Raw genomic sequence first — 20,456 nt, 5'->3', positions numbered from 1 at the left:
TTTGAACTCCTTATGAATAGGGGGAACACAATGATGCCCAGGATTTATTCACTGGAGTGTCAATTCACCAACCAGCAAGACGATAAAAATTTTTTTTGAAGCTTACATTTTTTACTCATTGTTTTTGAATGCATTTTATTACAAAAGTACTATTGTGCGTATATCGATGGTTTTCTAAATTTAGGTCACAATTATTGTTTGGCATTAACTTGATGATAATTTCGTACACTACAATAGTATCTTGTTTTACACAAAACAGTACTTGTAATATGAAGCAATTGATAGGTGATAGCATCTCCACAAAGCATCCACTTCGTTTTTGCATTAACGAGGTAGTCACATGATCTTTTATATACCAATCAAATCACCATCACATGCTGAGTCTAATGGCGTTCACTTTAATGCAGTGGGGCGAATGGATACAGCTAATAATATTGGGTGTAATGTATACAGTCTGCGTCCCATGTTATAGAACCATAGCATAATTGTATTTTTATCTCCCATAATAATGAGTATAATTAAGACTTTTTATTTAATGATAATTGTTTAATATAATACTAGACGAGTAATAAAAAATAGAAGTTTTTCAAAGGGGAATAGGGATTGCTGAAAAAAGCCATGAAACAAGAAGGGATCGCTGGGGTGACAATGTAAACCTATTTTGACTCATCTCAAATGACAGAGCATGTAACTAAAATTTATTTACTATGATAGTTACTCCATGTACAGACCAATTTTCAAGTCACTCCTTCGAGTGGTTTACCCTGTGGCCTTGACAAAAAATCGCTATTGCATTTTTCAAAAATTGTTATTGCATTTTTTTTTGAACATCGCATGTAACTCCCTTGTTCTTTATCCATTGTGTACGGAAGTAAAAGTACTGCATTACATTCTTATTGCCCTCCAAATTTTAAGAAAATCAACTAAAGCATACGTGAGTTATAGAGATTTTCTAAGTGTTGCAAATAGAAGAATTGGAAGAAAAACACGAAGAAACTATGACGAACTTTGAAGATGTATATCTCAGTGATTGGATTCAGCTCAAATTTGAAAAGGGAGGTACCTCACACTGAGGGAATTAGCACAGCAAAAATGGTTTAATTTTCGGTCAGGCACTATTGGGCTACATATGCATGAAAACGGCATTTTCTTGGTTCCTGTAAAATACACACTTGTTTGTCATGTGCCCGTGCTTGGCTGCTCATTATATTTTTTCTTGTATATATGTATTTATGTTACATGCATGTACATGAAGAATGGTGTTGCTATTTCTTTAGTGCACAAGGAGATACCACTGCAACACAGTCTAGAAATATCAGACGCCATTTCTAAGGTAGCAGAACGTTTACAAGAGTGTTCCAAAGCAAAAAGGTATAACGTTTCCAAGGAAGACTGGCCTCCTTTTCAACCGAAGCATTTTACTGGTGTGGCTCTTATCCATTTCGAAAAAGGCCACACTGTAAGGAGAGACATTGAAGTGATTGCAGAAACACAACATAAAGGCTTGACAGAGCCACTTGCAATTGAGGATGTCAATATTGTACCAACTGCAAAAAATTTATCTCAAATTTTTACTAATGTAGAAACAACAGGTAATTGTCCTACAATAATACTAATTGAAGGAGCACCTGGAATTGGCAAAACTACATTATGCAAAGAAATATTATTTCAGTGGTCTAATAAAAACCTTTTGACTGCCAAAAAACTTGTTATTTTGGTATTTTTGCGTGATCCTGGAGCTCAAGGTATAAAATCTCTGCATGATTTTGTGAAGTCTTATTGCAATTATACTGAAGAATCTAATGCTATAATCGAGAAGTATATTAGGAGCACTCAAGGGGAAGATATTGCTGTAGTACTTGATGGCTATGATGAGCTTCCTGAACACATCAGAAATAATACTGATTCATTTTTTATACAACTAATTAATCAAAATTGTGACGATATGGTGAAGTGTACAGTGGTAATCACATCACGTCTGAATGTATCTGGTGAGTTACGAGAAGTTGTTAAACGAAGAGTGGAAATTTTGGGATTCACAGATGAAAGTAGACGTGCATATATTTGGGAAGCACTTGGCAATGAAAGCAAAAATGAAAGCAGTATTTACCATCGTAAAGTTTACTGTAGTAAAGACGAGGATGCAAAAAAACTAATACAATTTTTAGACATGAATCCTGCAATCAATGCATATTGTTATATTCCATTAAACATGACCATTTTATTGTGTGTTTTCATTGAAGATAAAAATGCCAAACTGCCCACCACACAGACTGAAATAAACCAGAAATTTATTTGCATAACCATTTCTCGGTTTATCAGAAAGAAAGATCCTGACTGTAGCATTGCAGATTTTACTAATATACCAAGATGTTATAAGAGGGTTTTCATGGAGTTATGTCATCTAGCTTTTATCGCATTAAAAACAGGCAAAATTGTTTTTACCAAAGATGAAATACAGAGAGATTGTAAGCAACTAAGTTATTCAGGGAATTGGAGTGGACTAGATTTATTGAAAGCTGTAGAATTTGTAAGTGTCAAAGAAAATGTGCAAAGTTCATTTTTCAATTTTTTACATTTGTCGTTTCAAGAGACTTTAGCAGCATATCGTATAACAAATTTGTATAGTTATCAACAAGTAAGGTTGCTGAAAGAAAATTTTTTAAACAGCAAGTATTTCAATGTTTGGATTATGTATGTTGGGCTGACTTCTGGTAAATCCGTCGCCTTTAAGCATTTCTTATCTGGAAACTTGCTCCTGATTTCTACTTTTTTTCAATTGTGGTTATCTAGCAATCCTGAAATATCTCAGGAGCATGTTGACAATAAAATTACGAGTCTCCATTTGTTTCAGTGTTTTTCTGAAGCAGAAAACGATGATATGTGTCAGTATGTTGGTCAATTGTTACAGAATGGGAAAATAGATCTCAATGGTCAAACACTTTCAGCCGTCAATATTCTTACACTTGCTTTGTTTTTAGACAGATCAAGTACAAAACATTGGAAAATGCTAAATTTAGGAAAGTGTTCTCTTGGGGACACGGAAATTGAGAAGTTCAATTCTTCCTGTAGTAATACTAAAAAAATTGTTTCTATTGATAAACTGGATTTATCATACAACAGCTTTACAAAAGCTTCTGCTGCAACACTTGCTAACTTGCTTTTGGCTTGGCATGTTAAGACTATTACAATGTATTCTTGTGATACTGGTGTTGATAGGACCATTGTCCGCAACATAGTAGATCAGTTATTTAAAACTGAACCACACACAGTGCAGTGCAAAATTTCTACAAATGCTCAACCAAATCCCATTGTTTACCAACTGCAAATAGACAGTTTTAAAAAGCATTCTAGTATCCATTTATTTTCATGTCATTTGGGAAGTGACTATAATAAAATAACTGAGACAATGCTTGTTTTAGCAGAAACAAAAGCAAACGTTTACTTTTATAGTTGTGAATCATCTAATTTATCCTTTCTTGATTTAATAGATGTTGTATCAAAAACTAAACTCTCTTCATTTCATTGTATGAAACATAGCAATGTTACACTATCAGAACTTAACATCGTATCTAAGCAGCTATCAGGTTTTGCTATAACGTTTGGAGAAGATGTCTTGCCACTTCATTGTTATAGAACACAAAATAATATCTCTAATTTTAAAGAAGACCTGAAACAGGAAATTGGTAATGGTACATTTGTATTTTGGAATTGTTCACTTGAAGAAATTCGTGACATCATTGTATATTTTACTACTATTCCCCCTAACACAAATGATGTAGAAAATGAGTCAACAGAATTATTCATTATGAAATATCACCTTAGATATGTGAATGTTGCACATTGTCAGTGGCAGACAAAGATTTTATTATGGAATATTCCTTTAGTAAGGAATAATCGTTATTTACGCTACTTCAATTGCAGTGGCTGTAAATTAGATGATGATCAAGTTGAATACTTGGCTTGTGCCATAAACCGAAATGACAGATTGGAGCAGTTAATACTAGGTAACTGTGCATTAAAGCCTGCAGGGCTTGTTAAAATTTTTATTGAGCTAAAGCAATTAAGTACAATAAAGTATCTAGATCTGAGCAATAATTGCATGTCCGAGGAGATTGTTGAAATGCTTGTAGATGTCATATTTTGTAATCAAATTAATCACTTGAACTTGTCAAATTGTTTTCATGGAGTAAACAGTGATAAAGTTATTGTTGCTATTTCTAACAGTGTTACACTTCGGTACCTCGACTTCAGCCATAATTTAATGGATGAAGTTATTGTTTTGGAAGATGCCATCATCACTAATTCAAACTTGCAACATCTTGAGCTAGCCAGTTGTAAATTGTATCAACAAGTGCTCTACTGTTCAAACCAAAATAAAAGTGTTCTGTTATCTTTGAATTTGAGCTATCAACCCATTTCAGATCATAATGCAGAAATCCTAGCACAAATGATCACAGGAACACAGTGCATTGAAAAACTGTGTATGAAAAGATGCTCCCTGACTCATAATGGTTTGCAAACGATAATCCAGGCTTTGTCACACATTAAATGTCTAAAGGTTCTTGACCTTAGCCATAATAATATGTCACAGGCAGACCTTGATGTAAGTTCTATTGCTTTAGCTAATTTATCTCTTGAGAATTTGAATTTGTCTTATTGTAAACTACGAGAAGATGTTATGACTGCTGTGTTATATGAATTGAACAGTGAAAATTTAAAAGTTCTCAATGTTAGTGGTAATCGAATCACTGATTCAGTAGCCTACCACATTGCAGCAGTGATTAGCGATGCTGTTCATCTTCGTGCTTTACATTTGTCAGACTGTAGGATAACAGAAGGTTCTTTTATTGCAATAATGAATGCTATAAATTGTCTATTAGCACAACTTGACATTAGCTACAATTCAGTAAACAATGTGACAGCAAGATTAGTGGCAGATGTGATAGCCAGAAATATTGGATTGACTTATCTAGACTTTTCATGCTGCAAAATGGAAGAAGAAGGACTAACTTCAATGCTGAAACAAGTTAGAAACGTTGCACAAATGAAATACATTGATGTCCAATCCAGTTCTATAAATAATGTGATAGCTAAAGAATTAGCAAACATCATTAAAAGTACTAATACTTTGTGTTACCTTGGACTTTCAAACTGTTCTCTTGGTGAGAAACGATTTCTATTAATAATCGATGCTATCAAGGATAAAAAGTTAAGGGGTTTAGACATCAGTTCAAATTCCATAACAGATGAAGTTGCACAGATGCTACTTAATACTGATTTATTTAGTGTAAATTCTGAACTGGAATTCCTTAATATTTCAAACTGTCAATGGCAGAAAGATGGCCTTTCAAAAATTTTTACTACAGCAATTGACATTTGCAACTTAAAGTACATGGACTCTACTGGGTGCATTTTTTGTGATGATGAAATTGCTCAATTCTTGTCTCACTCCATAACTGCTCATAAAACATGGGAACAATTACTAGCAATGAAACCACATGGACTTGATGAAGATATTGCATCATTGAAGGAGAAGATCAGTACATTAAACCATTTTGATTTTTGCTATGATATATTTCACAGGAAGGTTATCTGTGCTCTGTATCAGGTACTATCAGCTAAGCATATAACATTTATACGTGGTTCATTGTGTACATGGAACAAACGGTTCAGTCATACCTACTAACTGCTATTGCTAACAGCACTTGACATTATAGTGTTATTAAATGTATTTGTATTATGTTTCTTAGACTTCCACATACAGTACATTATAGTATATAGAGAGTTAATAATAATTATACTTGTTAACATGTTATATAATGCCATAACATTCCATATACACCGTGAACTGAAATTCATAAATTCAGAAGCTTGAAACAGATGAAGAGATAATGTGAAATCACTGATGGACTACAAAGCCACCTAACTATAAAGGAAAAATTATTGTACCAATTAATCAGGGTTGTAAGCCTTAATAAAATGTTTCTGTGCACTTGATCAAAGCTTGTAGATAGTTTGCGTATATCATAGGACCATTTTTTGATAGGGAGCCACCTCAGGTTTGACCATTGGTCACCTTTATATCCAATTTTTCTCTTTCTCATCCATTGAAGCCCACAATTAATGTTTTGAACAGTCTCATAGCTTACTCTGTTCCAAAGAGTGCGTACTTAAGCAGTAGGAGAGATCGGGGTAATAACCCAATTATACAGTACATAATTTTATATACCACTTTAGTGTCATAGATGCCACTCAGGGTTTAACTGGTGTATTGCCTGGGCAATATCATGGGAACATGGTTTGCTCATAGCTTTGATGACCAACCAGTTCAAAGATACGATATTCTTTTACCTGTTTTATTGAACGACATGGGGTATTTAATTGTTTATAGGCTATATTAGGCTAGGCTGCTAAGTATTGACTATAGTTTACAATGAATGTTTAGTAAAATAATTGTTTAGACAATGTGTGGATGTGTAATTCTACCCACCACATGTTAGCCATTGAGCAGACCACAGAACAACACAAAGAGTGCTGAGGAAGAAGTAAAAGTAACTATCTGCTTAAAAAGCCCCATCCTCTATGGTATATATTTTGAGGTGAAACAATACTAATAAGTGTCTACTGGTAAGTCATCGTAGCACCTAAAAATGTGTATGAGTATGACAAGTTAAGGTGAAAGTAATACATAATACTATATAATTTAAACATAACATTCACATTCAGATGTTACTACTAACAAGAGTTAATAACAGAGAGGAGAGTATCTAGCCCAGTCAAGAATGAGTGATAAGGATTCCTGTTTGACCACCTGATAACTATATTCATTTCAAAGAAGCCCAGCTGCAGGCCACTGAGTATTGACAGAAGCCCATTATTTTCGGCCCTTTTTTATAGAAGGCTTCTTTGAAATGAATCAAACAGGAATCCTTATTGCTACGGTCTTGATGCACTCATTCTTGATGGACTAATACTGAGTTAGATACTCTCCTCTCTGTTATTAACTCTATATCTAGGGGGTTCAAAGGATTCCATGGAATCTCCTGTAGAGCCTTAACATAACTTGTACTGACTCATTTACCTCACTCAGTGGTGGTTTTAGGGGCTTCCAAGGTTTCTGGAAACCCCTTTGGATTTAATTTGGCTTACTTTGGAACAGCTGTCCAACTATTTGTTATAGTATTATACTGACTCTTCCTTAACCACAGCCAAACCATCCCATGGGGTATAACACACAAATTACACTCACCAATACTCATCAGGTAACTGATACTATCACTTCCTTACAACAAAACGTAAGAATCACAACTCCAAAGTTTGAAACTTCTTATCAGTGCCGATCATTATTTTAATGATTATAGTTTGTGCATTGTTAGTAGTAAATCTTCTAAGACTACATGCAGAATTTGAACACAAACAGAAGAGGTGATGGTAGTAGTGATAACGAAGGACAAATGCCAAGATGAAGAAGCAAAGAGTTGAATTAGTCCCTTAGAACAGTTACTTTGTAGTGAATAATATACTTTAATAGAGCATTCTCTGATTAAAATGTTCCTAGATAATTGTATAAAGTTAACACTGGCTATAGTAGCCTGGCTGCAATTTATTTTGTAGGTTCAGCGAATTGCTACGACAGCAAATGACTTCCATCAGTAATTTAATTGGAAGAAGACTTTGAGAAGAAAGTTTAAGCACAGATTGTATTTTACCAATTGTGTTTTTAAGTTTCCTACAAGATTAGCTATATACAGGTATGTATATAGCTAGAATATATTGATATTTTAACTTAACATGGTTAAATTTCAAGCATTATAAAATTAAAACCTTACCAGCGTCAGTCTACCACTGGAAACCCCCTGGTGGAAATCCTAGATCCACCCCCTTCCCACTTTAAAGGAGGAAAAACATTGTAAAAGATTGAGATATTGTAATAGAAAAGCCACCACATATAACACTATTGACAGTTGTTGAATATGAAAACTAAAAATCTGTAGCACTATACCCCATGCATGCACACTGCAGTGGTTTGCTAAGAATGTTTTTGTAATGCATTAAAGCACATGGACTTGAAATTGTATTATTCCTCCTTTAGGCTGATAAAAATTGTAACCAGCTGCAACTGAACTGCTTGTGACTGTACATGTCACTTATCCCTTGATCAATGTAGTCCACTGACAGTAGAGAGCAGTATGATTTAGACATGTGTGCATACTACATCAATAATGAAACATATGAAATAGCTTTAGCTTCTGGCCCACACTCCCAGACATCTTGCTCCATATACTGTATCCTGGTGCATCCCCCTTCCTTTCCAAACTCTGATTATTATGAAAAGCATCTCAAACAATTATTTTCATGTTTGTACAGCTACAGCAGCAGCTTGACACTTAAATCAGAAATTTACTCCCATACTTTTTAATCAACAAAATGATAATAAGTGCTATCCCACTAGGGGCCTGTGAGAAGGCTATAGCTAGGCTTGTAAATATAGGGAGTCAGAAATGTGATTGTGAAGAATGCATAATAGTGACATAACACATAATGCTAGGTCTTTTCCATGGTGAGTACCCTGATTAACAGGTTACGCAGTACAATATGTAGCTAAGTTTAGAAATTGCTGCTATTTTGGTGGAGAAGAATGAACACTTGAGCAAATTGAAGTTATCTGATTGACATGTTAAAATTGTGATTTTACCTTGAGCTTTGCCTATGCTCTATTTAAAGACTAACAGTCAGCTTGACAGAAAACATGGTGCTGTTATTCTCTGGCTGTCTATACCCCAGCAACATTATACACAACCATTCATTGAAGTGCACAACAACTCCTTTTAGAGACTGGCTGCAAACCACAACTTATAAAAATGAATTACCAAATTTGGGATAAACAGGATGTGACAGCACATTCCTGAGATGGTACAAGTCTTGATGATTTGAGATAACTTTCCCCTCAGTAATGTATTGAAGAGCTTGCTGTACTTTATTATCAGCAGGCTGGGATCTTTCGGGCAGTGTTTATAGTGTCTCATAAAGGTATTTCTAAATGGTAAGCACATGGACAGGAAATTGAACCGGAACTTACTTAAATATCTGTAAAATCCCACAGGCTGGGATATAAAATGGTTATATCCAGTATACTTGGATGATATCCTTGACAATGCCTTGGAGTCATGTAATAACAATGATATCACCTTCACAGCTAATTATAATCACACAGCAATTAGCTACACAAAATAGTATTTACAAAATAATAATTATACTGATTACCATAGTCAGCCACATACAAATAACCTTCACAATCAACTCCACGTGGTTCTTTAAATGGCTACTGATCTTGTCAAAATTATCAAACACATACAAAGTGTGCTGAGTGTTGTCAGCTAGTGTCCAAATGTCATCCGCACTAAATGCAATACCCTAAGGCCTACCGATGCTGCTAGTATTGTTCAATACTTTATTGTGCTTGGTTATAGCACTGTTAACACTGTAGGGGCTTCCCTTTATTTGCCATCCATTAGTAGAAACTGAGATTTTTACTTCTCCAATATATCGACTCACAAATGATGCCACATAACTGCCATCATTATTATCCCTAACTTGTATGGCTGTTACTTCTCCACTATTGGACTCTAACTGTACAGAAACATGACTGCCACCTCTGGAACAGTGATGACCATTGTAATATTTAGTAATGATAATAAATTCTGTCTTTTTACAAAAAAGAATAGCGTTTGGAAAATTAGCTATTTCACATGCAGCTGGATCGATGTTGGTGAACAGTTGACCAAATAGTGGAAATGACTGTTTGTTTGTCACAAATTCCATTGTGGCGGATTGTACAGGTTCAGTAATCAGTTCTTTGCACTTGGCAGATAGTTGTGCCATGTTTCTGATCACTTGCCGCTCAGCAGAGAGTACTTCTTGGTCAGGAATCTCTATGGAATGTTTTAAATCGTTAACAAACAACGTTTCTTGTGCATCTTTTCGTTCTTTTAGCTGTTTTTTCAATGTTTGAATTTTCTGAGTCACTGCATCACGTGCTTGTTGTTTTGTTTGGTCTCTCTGTTTCCTCAACTTTAGACATAGTTCATGATACTGTTGGTCAATCTCATTATCCACTTCTTTACCTCTTTGCGGTATCATTTTTATCATCTTTTCCATGTTCTCATGAGCTTGACCAAGATCAGTAAACATTTCTTCAACTGGAGCAGTCAACTCTTTCAATTTACTGCGATACTTGCTAGCCATTAGCTCTACATTGTCATGTTCATGTCCAGCATGATCCTCCACTGTACAATACATGCACACCAGCTCTCGACATATCTTACAGTAAAATAACAACTTATTAGGCGTCAGGTTATGTTTTTTGCACATCAGATTTCCAATATTTTGACTTGTATATGGCACCACAATATTGTTATTGGTAACTTGTACAGCTGTTACTTCTCTAACGATGGACTCTAACTGTACAGACACTTGATTGACGCATCTGGAAGTAACGGCTGTTGGGATATTTTGTGATTCTACCTTTTCAGGAATAGGGCTTGGAACTATTATATATGTATCAATGTTGGTGAACAGCTGACTGAATTGTGGAAATGGTTGTTTGGTCACCACAAATTCCATTGTGGATGAGTAGACAGGTTCAGTGTTCAGTTCCTTGTACTTTACAGATAGTTGTTTTATTCGATCAATCACTTGCCATATTGCAGACAATACTTCTTGGTCAGAACTCTCCTCTATGGAACATTTCAGTTGCTTCATAATCAATGTTTCTAGATCTGCTTGCGCATGCTCTAATTCATTTAGCTGTTTTCTTAATGCCTTATCTTTCTGGGTCACTGCATCATGTGATTGCTGTTTTGTTTGGTTACTTTGTTCATCCAACTTTTGAAACAGCTCATCATAATGTTGGTCGATCTCCTTATCCACTTCTTCACCTCTTTGTGTCATCATTTTTATTATCTTTTCAATATTGTCCCGAGCTTGACCAAGTTTGGTAAACATTTGCATATCTTCAACTGAAGCAGTTGCCACCTTTAATGTACTATGGCGCTTACCGGGTATTACTGTCCCTGTATCACATTCATCTCCAGAATGATCATTCATGGATTTCATATCAGTTAGAGTAACTATGTCATGACAGGTCCTTGTACGTTTGTGGTTCTCATTACAAACATGACAAAACAACAAGCTACAATCACAGCAGAAGGTCACTGCAGGATAATCTTCATCACAATTATCACATGTATGCCTCACTTCGTCACCCTCCACTTTACACTTCAGAAGTTTATCCATGAGACAATTAATGTGGAAATTACTTGGCAACTCTTTCACTTCTCCTGCAGAAATCATGGCCACCATTCTGCACTCAGGGCACGTGATCTTGGAATGTTTCACTATCTTCTGCAGACACTCTTCACAATAGCAATGATGACATGGAAGAAACTTGGGGTTCTTGAATACCTGGCAACACATCGGACAATTTAGATCCATCGCCACCTTATTAACTTCTTTAGTAGCCATATCGCGAGAGTTCGGGCGGGTAGCTACAAAAATCAACCCACGAAAAACTACAAAAACAAGCAAACAAACAAGCAAAAAAGCAACAGTTCAGTTACAAGTCTAATTTCTTGACCGTTTCGCTGCTTAGTATAGCTACCGCAGGAGTGTGGCTCTCGATAATCTATGGTGTGGCTGCTGAGGTGGCTTTATAATATCCGTATACGTATAATATCGCTGTATCGCACGAGACTTGAAACATTTTATTCCAAATACAGCTCATGATGGGTATTAAATGGAGTAGACTCTAGTAATAGTGAAAATCATAGTGGTGAAACTCGGTTGTGTTTGTCGTGAAGCTAATGGATCCTTGTTCTCAACCAGCAGAACGTACTGAAATATTTCTATGATTCTCCAAGAAGAAAAGACTCAAGTTGATTCATCTCACCTGCTGTAAGTGTAGTCTCGTACCCAGACCGCTTGCCTTTTTTTCCCACCCCCACACAAGAAATACGGTCTGGGTACAAGCTATTGTAAGTAAGTGTGCACGTGTTCACCCATTTACCTCTCAACTTGGTAGCCTTGAGATACCACACCAACTCATTGTCATTCCCCCACCCCTGGGCAAGATGGGTGATTCCCCACTTGGGTTAAGAAGCTTGTCAGATCCCCACTATGTACGGTGGTTAAATCCCCAGTTGGTGTATGAAGACCCTGGCACGCATATTGCATTTATTAGCCCGATGGAGGTAATTCTTGTTCTTGAAGGATATCCCTTCGGCGGTGAGTAGTGAGGACTGGCTACTCGGGCTGTTCTTCCAGAGAGCTCATGTATATATACAACATTGTTTTGAATGGTGGCCCAGGTGTTTACTGTATACCCAGAAACTTTTGTGGTACGTAATTTTCACGGTTTTCATGGTGAGTACAGCTACCACGAAATTTTATCACGTGAAAATTTATGTGTGTCCTACAAACTTTAACTCACCTTACTAATAAATTAGTATGGCTCCTGGTGTGTGATAGTGTTGTAGAGCATATGTGGACTTTACATATGCTTACAGACAGTGTCATAGTGTACATTCCTGATATTAAAGTGAGCATGGTTCACGAACAAAGCTGTCTACTGCAAGACTAGACTATGCTTCACAAAGGGATTGCTGCTATAGTGCTACTTGGTTTAGATGCTCTTTAGCAATCTGTATGTCATAATGTGAAAATCAATGCTGACCCTTCGTAGCTGTGCGGTTGAAAAGAAAATCTTTGATTCGAGCAACTCACGGATCACTGTTGAATTTAAAATGCAAAAATCTTGACTTTTTAACCGTGAAATATACATGCCACAACAATTTCCAGGTATACAGTGGCATTTCTTACCACAATCTGTCTGAAGGATATAGATTCCTTATCATCCAGGATTGCTTCCTACTCATCCGTTGTGTGTTTAATGCACGTATCCCAATCTGGTCTATTTCATTATTCTACAGTTCAGAGAGTTTGCAGAATATACTCACAAGGTGAAATTAACTAAGGACACATCCAGATTGGAGGAGGCTGTAGCCTTCCACAATGGAGTAACCCAATGGACCATTTGTAATATCATGAAGGAGTTCACTGCAGCTAATTGGGCTGATGTCATCGTCAAGTTCATCAATGTAGCTCAGGTCAGATGTGCAGTGTGTGTGTACGTAATTTGTGTGTGCCTTTGACTTGAGACTTACTATAAACATTTTGCTTCTTAAGTAGTTACTGTACTGTGTGTGTGTGTGTGTGTGTGTGTGTGTGTGTGTTGTCTTCTGAACACTTTTTGTGATTGACAGGTACACAAGTGTTATGTATGTGATATATGTTGGAACTCTCTTTTACAAGATTTCCCTTATTTATTAAGGTTGCATTGTCACCCAGGCAACGTATTAACTTAATAAATGTACAAGTTGTACAGAGCCTTGATATTGTCACCTACTCAAAGCCTATTATCCTAAAGGTGACTAGTCACTTCTATTGGTTTCAGTTTATCCTAAGCTCAAAAGGTTACTTCTTCTAATTGGGAGTTCTTGATTGTCATAGTGATGTGTATTATTTATTGCTTGTTTGAAATATCTCTTAATGTCACTTCTAGTCTGTCACATGTTTTATACCCCACCATACTGTTGCTAGCTAGGAATGTGGAAAACTGTTGTCTGGTCAGTATCAGGAGCTTATAAGCGCTGAAGGCGCGGGCGCGCCTTCGGCGCTTATAAGCTCCTGTCAGTATTAATCTTTGTGGTTTTCTAGTTTCGTACCCTAGCAACACATATGTACATGTGTATCCTTGTCCTACATGTGTGTAGTGTGTGTTTGATAATGTGACTAGATATGTTTTGTGCGTGTGTGCGTGAGTGTGTGTAGGTGGGTGTGTGTAGGTGGGTGTAGTGTGTGCATGTGCGTGTGCGTGTGTGTGTGTAGTTGTGCATGTATATGCACATGTGAGGATGTTTGTGGATGTGCTTTAGAGGTTAGTTTGTATTATGTTACTTTCTTGTAGCACTTAGCCAAGCTAAATAGTTTCAACACTTTCTGGACAGTTGTTGAAGCCTTGTCTCCACTTCTCCATCACAAGACTAAACCACAGAGAAAAAAGAGAGGTTAGTAACGTAATGAATAAAGCCATGCAAGTGTTAGCAGTTTGTGTCTTGAAAGTGATCCCTCCATTAGTAGGCCAGCGATTAACCTGGACGGTAGAAATGATTGTTTTGTTCAGTGTTTTGTTGATAGTTTATATATAAATTAATGTACTTTGTTTATCTGAATTTTTCGTTATCTGAAAGAGCTCATGGCCCAATAAGTTAGGATAATAGAAGGATCACTGTATAGCTTATATGGTATGAGTTTGATGATCTGACCATACTGTACCTGTTATTTGAACGTTACAGTGACTGTTCTATTAGAATATTTTGTCAACACTTGATGTTAATTATGTTATAAGTGTGTGTTCTGTTAGAGTAATCAAACTCTAGCCAAACTGGATGATGTATAAAGTAAAGGATAATTATTGCCACTACTGTAAGTGAATTACAGAAAAGCCTGTACTATTGTGTAGCCATTTACTTTACTTTGGAAAGTGTTAGTGATGTCCCTTTGCAACATAGTAGTTTTGTAGTGACCCGATCTTCTTTGGAATTTTCATAAGAGATAGCACATACATGTATAGTGTAAGTGACCGATTATCGAACAAAGTTTATGCTTTACTTCATAAATATCTCCAGGAAAGTAGTATCAACCTCGCCTTTTCACCAGGAGGTAGTGCCTTTCTTGTAGAATACCTCTCGTAAGTTTGAGAAGTAGTATCTGATTAGTGTCCGTGTTATGAGTGGATTTCTGAATTACGTAAAATATGAATTATCGAACACCGATACCTAATATCGAACACCCATTAATTTGCATTAATCAATTATCGAACGCTGTGGTGACTTCAGTGCACCCTACACACTCTTAATTATTATATCAACGTGTTATCTGAAGTACCATGACACTGTAACTGAAGTATAGTTTTGATGCAAGCATGCACTTGTGAGTTACAACAGCGAATCGTTTAGTGTAAAATGCGCACAGTGAAAAATCAGCACATTACGACCAATAACACAGTCTTATTATCCTTTTTTACAACAACCCCTTCTGTACAGTCTTCATGGATACATCTTTTACTCAGGTAAATGACAAACAGTCAGCCCAATTCCGCCACCAAAGTCACACTCGAGTTGTACTTCTTTCACGGCGATTCCTGTGTTCTTTTTCTTCATTTCTTCGTCAGTGGTGATGAGTATCAAGACTGCTGTGATGTCCACACATAAACTCTAAAGGATGGAAAGCTCATTAAGAATAGGCTACACTATTGGAATTCTCCATATAAACACCTTACGAGTATGCAGAATAAAATTGTAAACTTCCGAATACGTTACGTGATTTTTATGTTCGATAATAGGTACCGTTCGATAATAGGTCATTTACACTATGCACTATCGGTACATTAGTGCTTGTTCTATCATAGTGAATCACATGAGCTATGTGGCTCTGTACATACTGTATCTAAATGTATCAGATCAAAGCTACATATTTAAACTGGTTGGTTTAGACAGGTGACCATTACTGTACAAGGCTCGCTATATGGTAATAAAATAACTATATAATTCACAGCCTCCTGCTATACAAGTTTCCTTGTGGGTAACTGACAAAACCTTATTAAACTGGTGGCTACATTAGGCTGGTAACTTTGTACAGTACATATGTCTGATACATTCAAGTTGGCCTGTGACCTTATTACATAATAACAGGACCTTACTCTTTAATACAAGAATCAGTATACATTATTCACATTATCTACTCATCCAGGCCAGTGTTACTATCAGACATGGTGAAGGCAGATTTGATGCCAAATGAGGTCAAGGAGTGTTGTTACTATACTCGATGTCATTAAACTTCAACAAGTATCGAGTGCTCTACAAGGTGTATTCCCTAATATGGAATTGTCAACATACCTCACCAGTATTCTCTACCAACACTGAACTCAGTAATATTCTCAGGGTATGTGTGTGTGTTTGTGTGTGCATGTGCGTGTGCGTGTGTGTGCTTGTGAACAGAACATGTATGTGTATGTATAAATGAAGATGTCTTTTGTGGAACTACCTTCAGTACCAAAATGCTTGCCTTACAATGAAACTTCTAGAGCTAAACCCAAGAAATTATGGCCTCAACAATGAGGAGGTCAATGCCGATTAGCTATGTTTGGGACCAACTGACATGAATGCAGCGCCTGAAATTATGGTTAGACATCTGCCATTTTCCGACCATTTTTGGCTAATGTCTGAATACTTTTAGAATTTTTTTTGTAGTTTTGAGGACAGCATAGCGCAGGTGCATTAATATCAAAACAATTTCGTTCTAGTTCTCTAGGACCCTTATCTAATGTGGATCCAAGATGGATACTCAGTGTATAGTGTTGCACATAGTGAATGCTGTTACTGTAAGCACTTATGGAGCTGCTCACCTGTTCCACTATCATCTAGCTCACTTAGCTTATTTTCAAGAAATAATGGAAGTTATGCCTTATTTGGCGCATCATATGTGGTATCCATGCAGTACAGTAGCTGCCTCTTGTACCCCTATATGCCCTGTAATGTGGACACCGTGATAACCAGAATATTATTTTGTCTAAGGTCCTATTTGTATAAAACACACATACGGACAACTTTCCAATAAAAACAGTATAGTGGGGTCTCAGAATAGTATTGTGAGAGCCTCTAGCTATATTTTGTATAGGATACGTACACATGTATGTATGACTGTGTGCTACCTCTTAACAATATTTTTTATGTACGGTAAATAGATCATGACATGCCCTTTGTACTGAAGTTGCTCAATCGCTTCTGTCTGTACCTTTTGTTATTTTCACTGAAATGGCCATCAAATCAAATTCTTTAAGGTGTGCTATTCTCCTACACTTGCATGCTGCTCCTCTTGCATGAGAATTTTGGTAACCTTACAATTTGGCATGCAAGAGAGAACTTTCAATGATATAAAAGTGCTCAGTGTACCAGCCATTTTGTGACCAAATTTGTAAGAAGGTCTTCCACACACCAAATTTTACTGCTTTAATGATTCATAACTTAATTTAGATTTGAAATAAGTTATAGATTGAAATTTCGTCAGCTGTGAGCCATAACATAGAGCATTGAATTTCAGAAACAAAGTTATTCATACAATTGGCAATTGCGTGTAGAAGACACAAATCCAGCCTTTAAGAGCATCCATCACATTATATTGCATAAACAAAATTAGACTTAAAAGTCTATCCTGCTGCCACCTATTTGCTCCACTAATGATTTCCTCTATTGGCATTTATCAACAGCATATATTGGGGTCAGCAACAGCCTGCCATATGTATGTGTGTGGCATACATGTGCAGTGCAAATTTGGTTTTACAAATAATTCATAATAGTGCATGTTGAATGCGCACATGTACATACATATACAGCCAGTGTTCTATGAAGTGCAGTGGTAGACAGGGACAGTGCTCGGTTACAACAAATCCATAACAGTCAAGCTGTACAAAGGGTGTAGTGGTACTACAACTGTATCATTCAGAGTTAGCTATAAACTAACAGTAAAAAGTATTGGTCTAGCTGAAATTTTAATTATTGGAGCAATTTCTTGGTGATTTACTTCACAGTTTGGCTATTCTGTCTGCAGCTTGGCTATTTTGTCATGGATCCCATCGTTTACTACTTTACATGTGCTCTATTCACTGTGTACACAAATGACACAATTAGGAGACTGTTACAATGGTCAGTTTAAATCAGGTGACCTTATTATACAGTGATCCAGTTGGACAGGTTTCATTGTATAGTTGAATATTAGAAATATTATGCAATCACAAAGCAGTAAAATACCAGTAAAGCAAACAGGTATAACACGGAATGTGATCAAAGGAATCAAATGAAACTTGGTGTATGACTTTGACTCATGATGCACTGTCTTTGTGCCAATTTTGAAGAAATTTGAAAGCAGTGAGTTAACATTTTAAGCTCTGATAATTTAGCATGGAATGTCCAAAATACTAGAATTTCCTGAGTTAATATCCCAATTTGCCCAATGCTGATGGAGGTCCAGCAGGTGGTTTTGAATAGTCCATAGTATGGAGAAATATTTTGTGGCATAAAATAAACTATAGACCATATTGCAAGGTTCAGCCAAAAAAAGCCATTTATTCTACCGGACTATCAAGTGTAGCATGAAACACAAGTTATTTCATACATCCCACAAGTCAAAGGTAACAGGTTATAAATACACTTTCATAATTGACAAGTACAAGTACTGTACGCAGGGAAATTTTGACGTAAGAAAAATTTGATGAATTCAGACTTCAGCAGATTTGACGAATAAAATGTTGACGGAAATGAAGAAATTGTAGGCAATACCTGTACTTTTAAGGGCGCTTACATGTATAAACATTTGATGAATTTAAATTTGACGAATTAAACCGATTCGTCAAATTCGTCAAATTTTTTTGATGTCAAAATTTCCTTGCGTATGGTAGGCAGGTATTCATACCTCAAAGCTTGTTTGAGGTTTAAGTTGTGGTCACCACAGAGAAACCTTATAATACTCAGTGGCATTGTAAGGCTGCTCTCCTGCAGTAGTGTAATGCTTTGACACAATCTCTGGGCAATAATGAAGTTGACTATGCAATATTGACTGGTCTGGTTGTCAATATGGAACACTGCTATTTATATTATTCAAGACATTGTTGTCAAACAATGAAAATTTATCATGGTGAATTTAAAACACAGTGTAACTAGAAGTGAAATGATGTCACAGTGATGTGTCAAAGGTTGTACACGTTCGAACAGACTTAGCCACTACACACACCTGCTAGCTAACAGAACACAAGCGGTTCTGCTAGATCTGTTAGTATAAAGCGATAGTTGCCGCCATAGTTCCTACTGCCTTACCTGCGTAAGCCCACTGCTCCACCTGATGATATGAAGCTCCTAACGAGCAGGTATACTGTGCTGAAATTTGATGGATTTTCACTGTAACTGCATCATACACTAACCAACATTCTTCGTGGGTGGTGCTTGAAGTGGTGATAAAAATTCATTGTTTTATTTTCATCAATATGGTCAATGATGAAAATTTTTGACAGTTTCTTCAATTTTGTACCATTCACAGTCCCCTCAGCAAGGTACACATCCAATATTCCCTCTACTTAGATGCTAGTAATAGCAGAGTATCTTTTGCCCCTGACAAGAAATCAATGGCCTTTTTTGAATGCTACATCTCCTTATATTTCCATTTCCATATGCCATTCACAACCAGTTTCATCAATTAGATGATCATTGTAGGATCATACCCTGTACTAGGAGATCTCAGCCTATCTGGCTCTCTCTTCATCACTTCTCTGGCTGGCAGCGTACTTCATTACAGTTGAACTCATGTACTGCAGTGTCTAGCATGTAGTTGCTATTGTTACACTCTTGACAGCATCATCAATTCACCATCAAGCAGCCAGCTCTGAATCTCATGTACACTGTAGATATATACCTGGGTTCCAAGCTAATCGTGACTATTACACAGCCCGTGCTGGTAATCAAATGGCTTCACTTCACCAGTTTGCTTAATCCTCCTAATATATTGTCTAATATTACTAATGCAGCACAACTCTGAAACTTTGTCTATGCTCTTCTTTTTCCCAAAACTATTCATACTATTTTCCATCTTAAATCCACCAAGTAGCTGATAGACATGGCTAGCTATTATACGTAGTTATGGTAGCTGTAAATACAGTGTATTACAAAATAGCATTCAAATTTGTGCAGACTGGTATACACAAATGTAATTTTTTTTCATTTTTCATGAGCGCTCAAAAAACCTCTGTAGCTGTGTTTGGGACCTAGTCACTATAATGAGGGGTCTTATTAAAAGGGGTTGCCAATGCCTGTGCTGTACCCTACACACATTTGGTGCGATTAAAACTCAAACCCACAATCAGTTATCACATGGTGAAGTATATAAATGTCACTCTATACTTACCTATCACTCACCAATTCACAAACAGTTATGATGTTACAGTAATTTTTGGAAGGCCTACTGAATGGGTCTAAAGTAGAAAGTCAGAAATATTTGGTTCGATATGATTCCAACTTTAGCCATAGTATTGATGTGTTTTTTGATACCGATAATGAGTACTTGTGATTAATTGACTAATCCCCGAAGTAAAGGGTCCATAAGGGTAGTTACAATTGTATGAGCAGGTGGGAGAATACAACACTGTCTTGCAAGGACTAATAAGTTAATCAGTGCTGTACCTTGTATCCGGAATCTCCAAAAAAATACAGTATGTTTGCTAGTCAATTACCGTAAAGTCGGGTTGTTAATCACATGCACTTATAATTTTTGGAGAAAACTTTTTGTAAAAA

General features: G+C 36.5%; 1 protein-coding gene across 4 annotated transcripts in view; it reads left to right on the top strand.

Moving 5' to 3' along the window:
• Positions 1–20,456, top strand: part of LOC136247105 (NACHT, LRR and PYD domains-containing protein 14-like) — a 207,570-nt gene that overhangs the window by 5,626 nt on the left and 181,488 nt on the right. For 2 of the 4 annotated variants that reach the window (XM_066038723.1, XM_066038729.1), the window contains exons 1-4: positions 11,778–11,955; positions 12,990–13,166; positions 14,027–14,126; positions 15,871–16,062. Coding sequence is in view for 1 of the 4 variants with exons in the window: in XM_066038722.1 (XP_065894794.1) it covers positions 1,278–5,689 (4,412 nt within the window). In the remaining 3 variants the exon portion in view is untranslated. Of the gene's footprint in view, positions 1–1,277; positions 5,869–11,777; positions 11,956–12,989; positions 13,167–14,026; positions 14,127–15,870; positions 16,063–20,456 lie in introns of those variants that run through there. The other 2 variants (XM_066038724.1, XM_066038722.1) reach the window with 2 other exon arrangements.

The sequence above is a fragment of the Dysidea avara genome, chromosome 2 (genome assembly GCF_963678975.1).
Source record: "Dysidea avara chromosome 2, odDysAvar1.4, whole genome shotgun sequence".
In the NCBI taxonomy this organism is placed as follows: domain Eukaryota; kingdom Metazoa; phylum Porifera; class Demospongiae; order Dictyoceratida; family Dysideidae; genus Dysidea; species Dysidea avara.
Note: the sequence above shows the minus strand (reverse complement) of the source record. Positions and strands in the feature narration are given on the sequence as shown.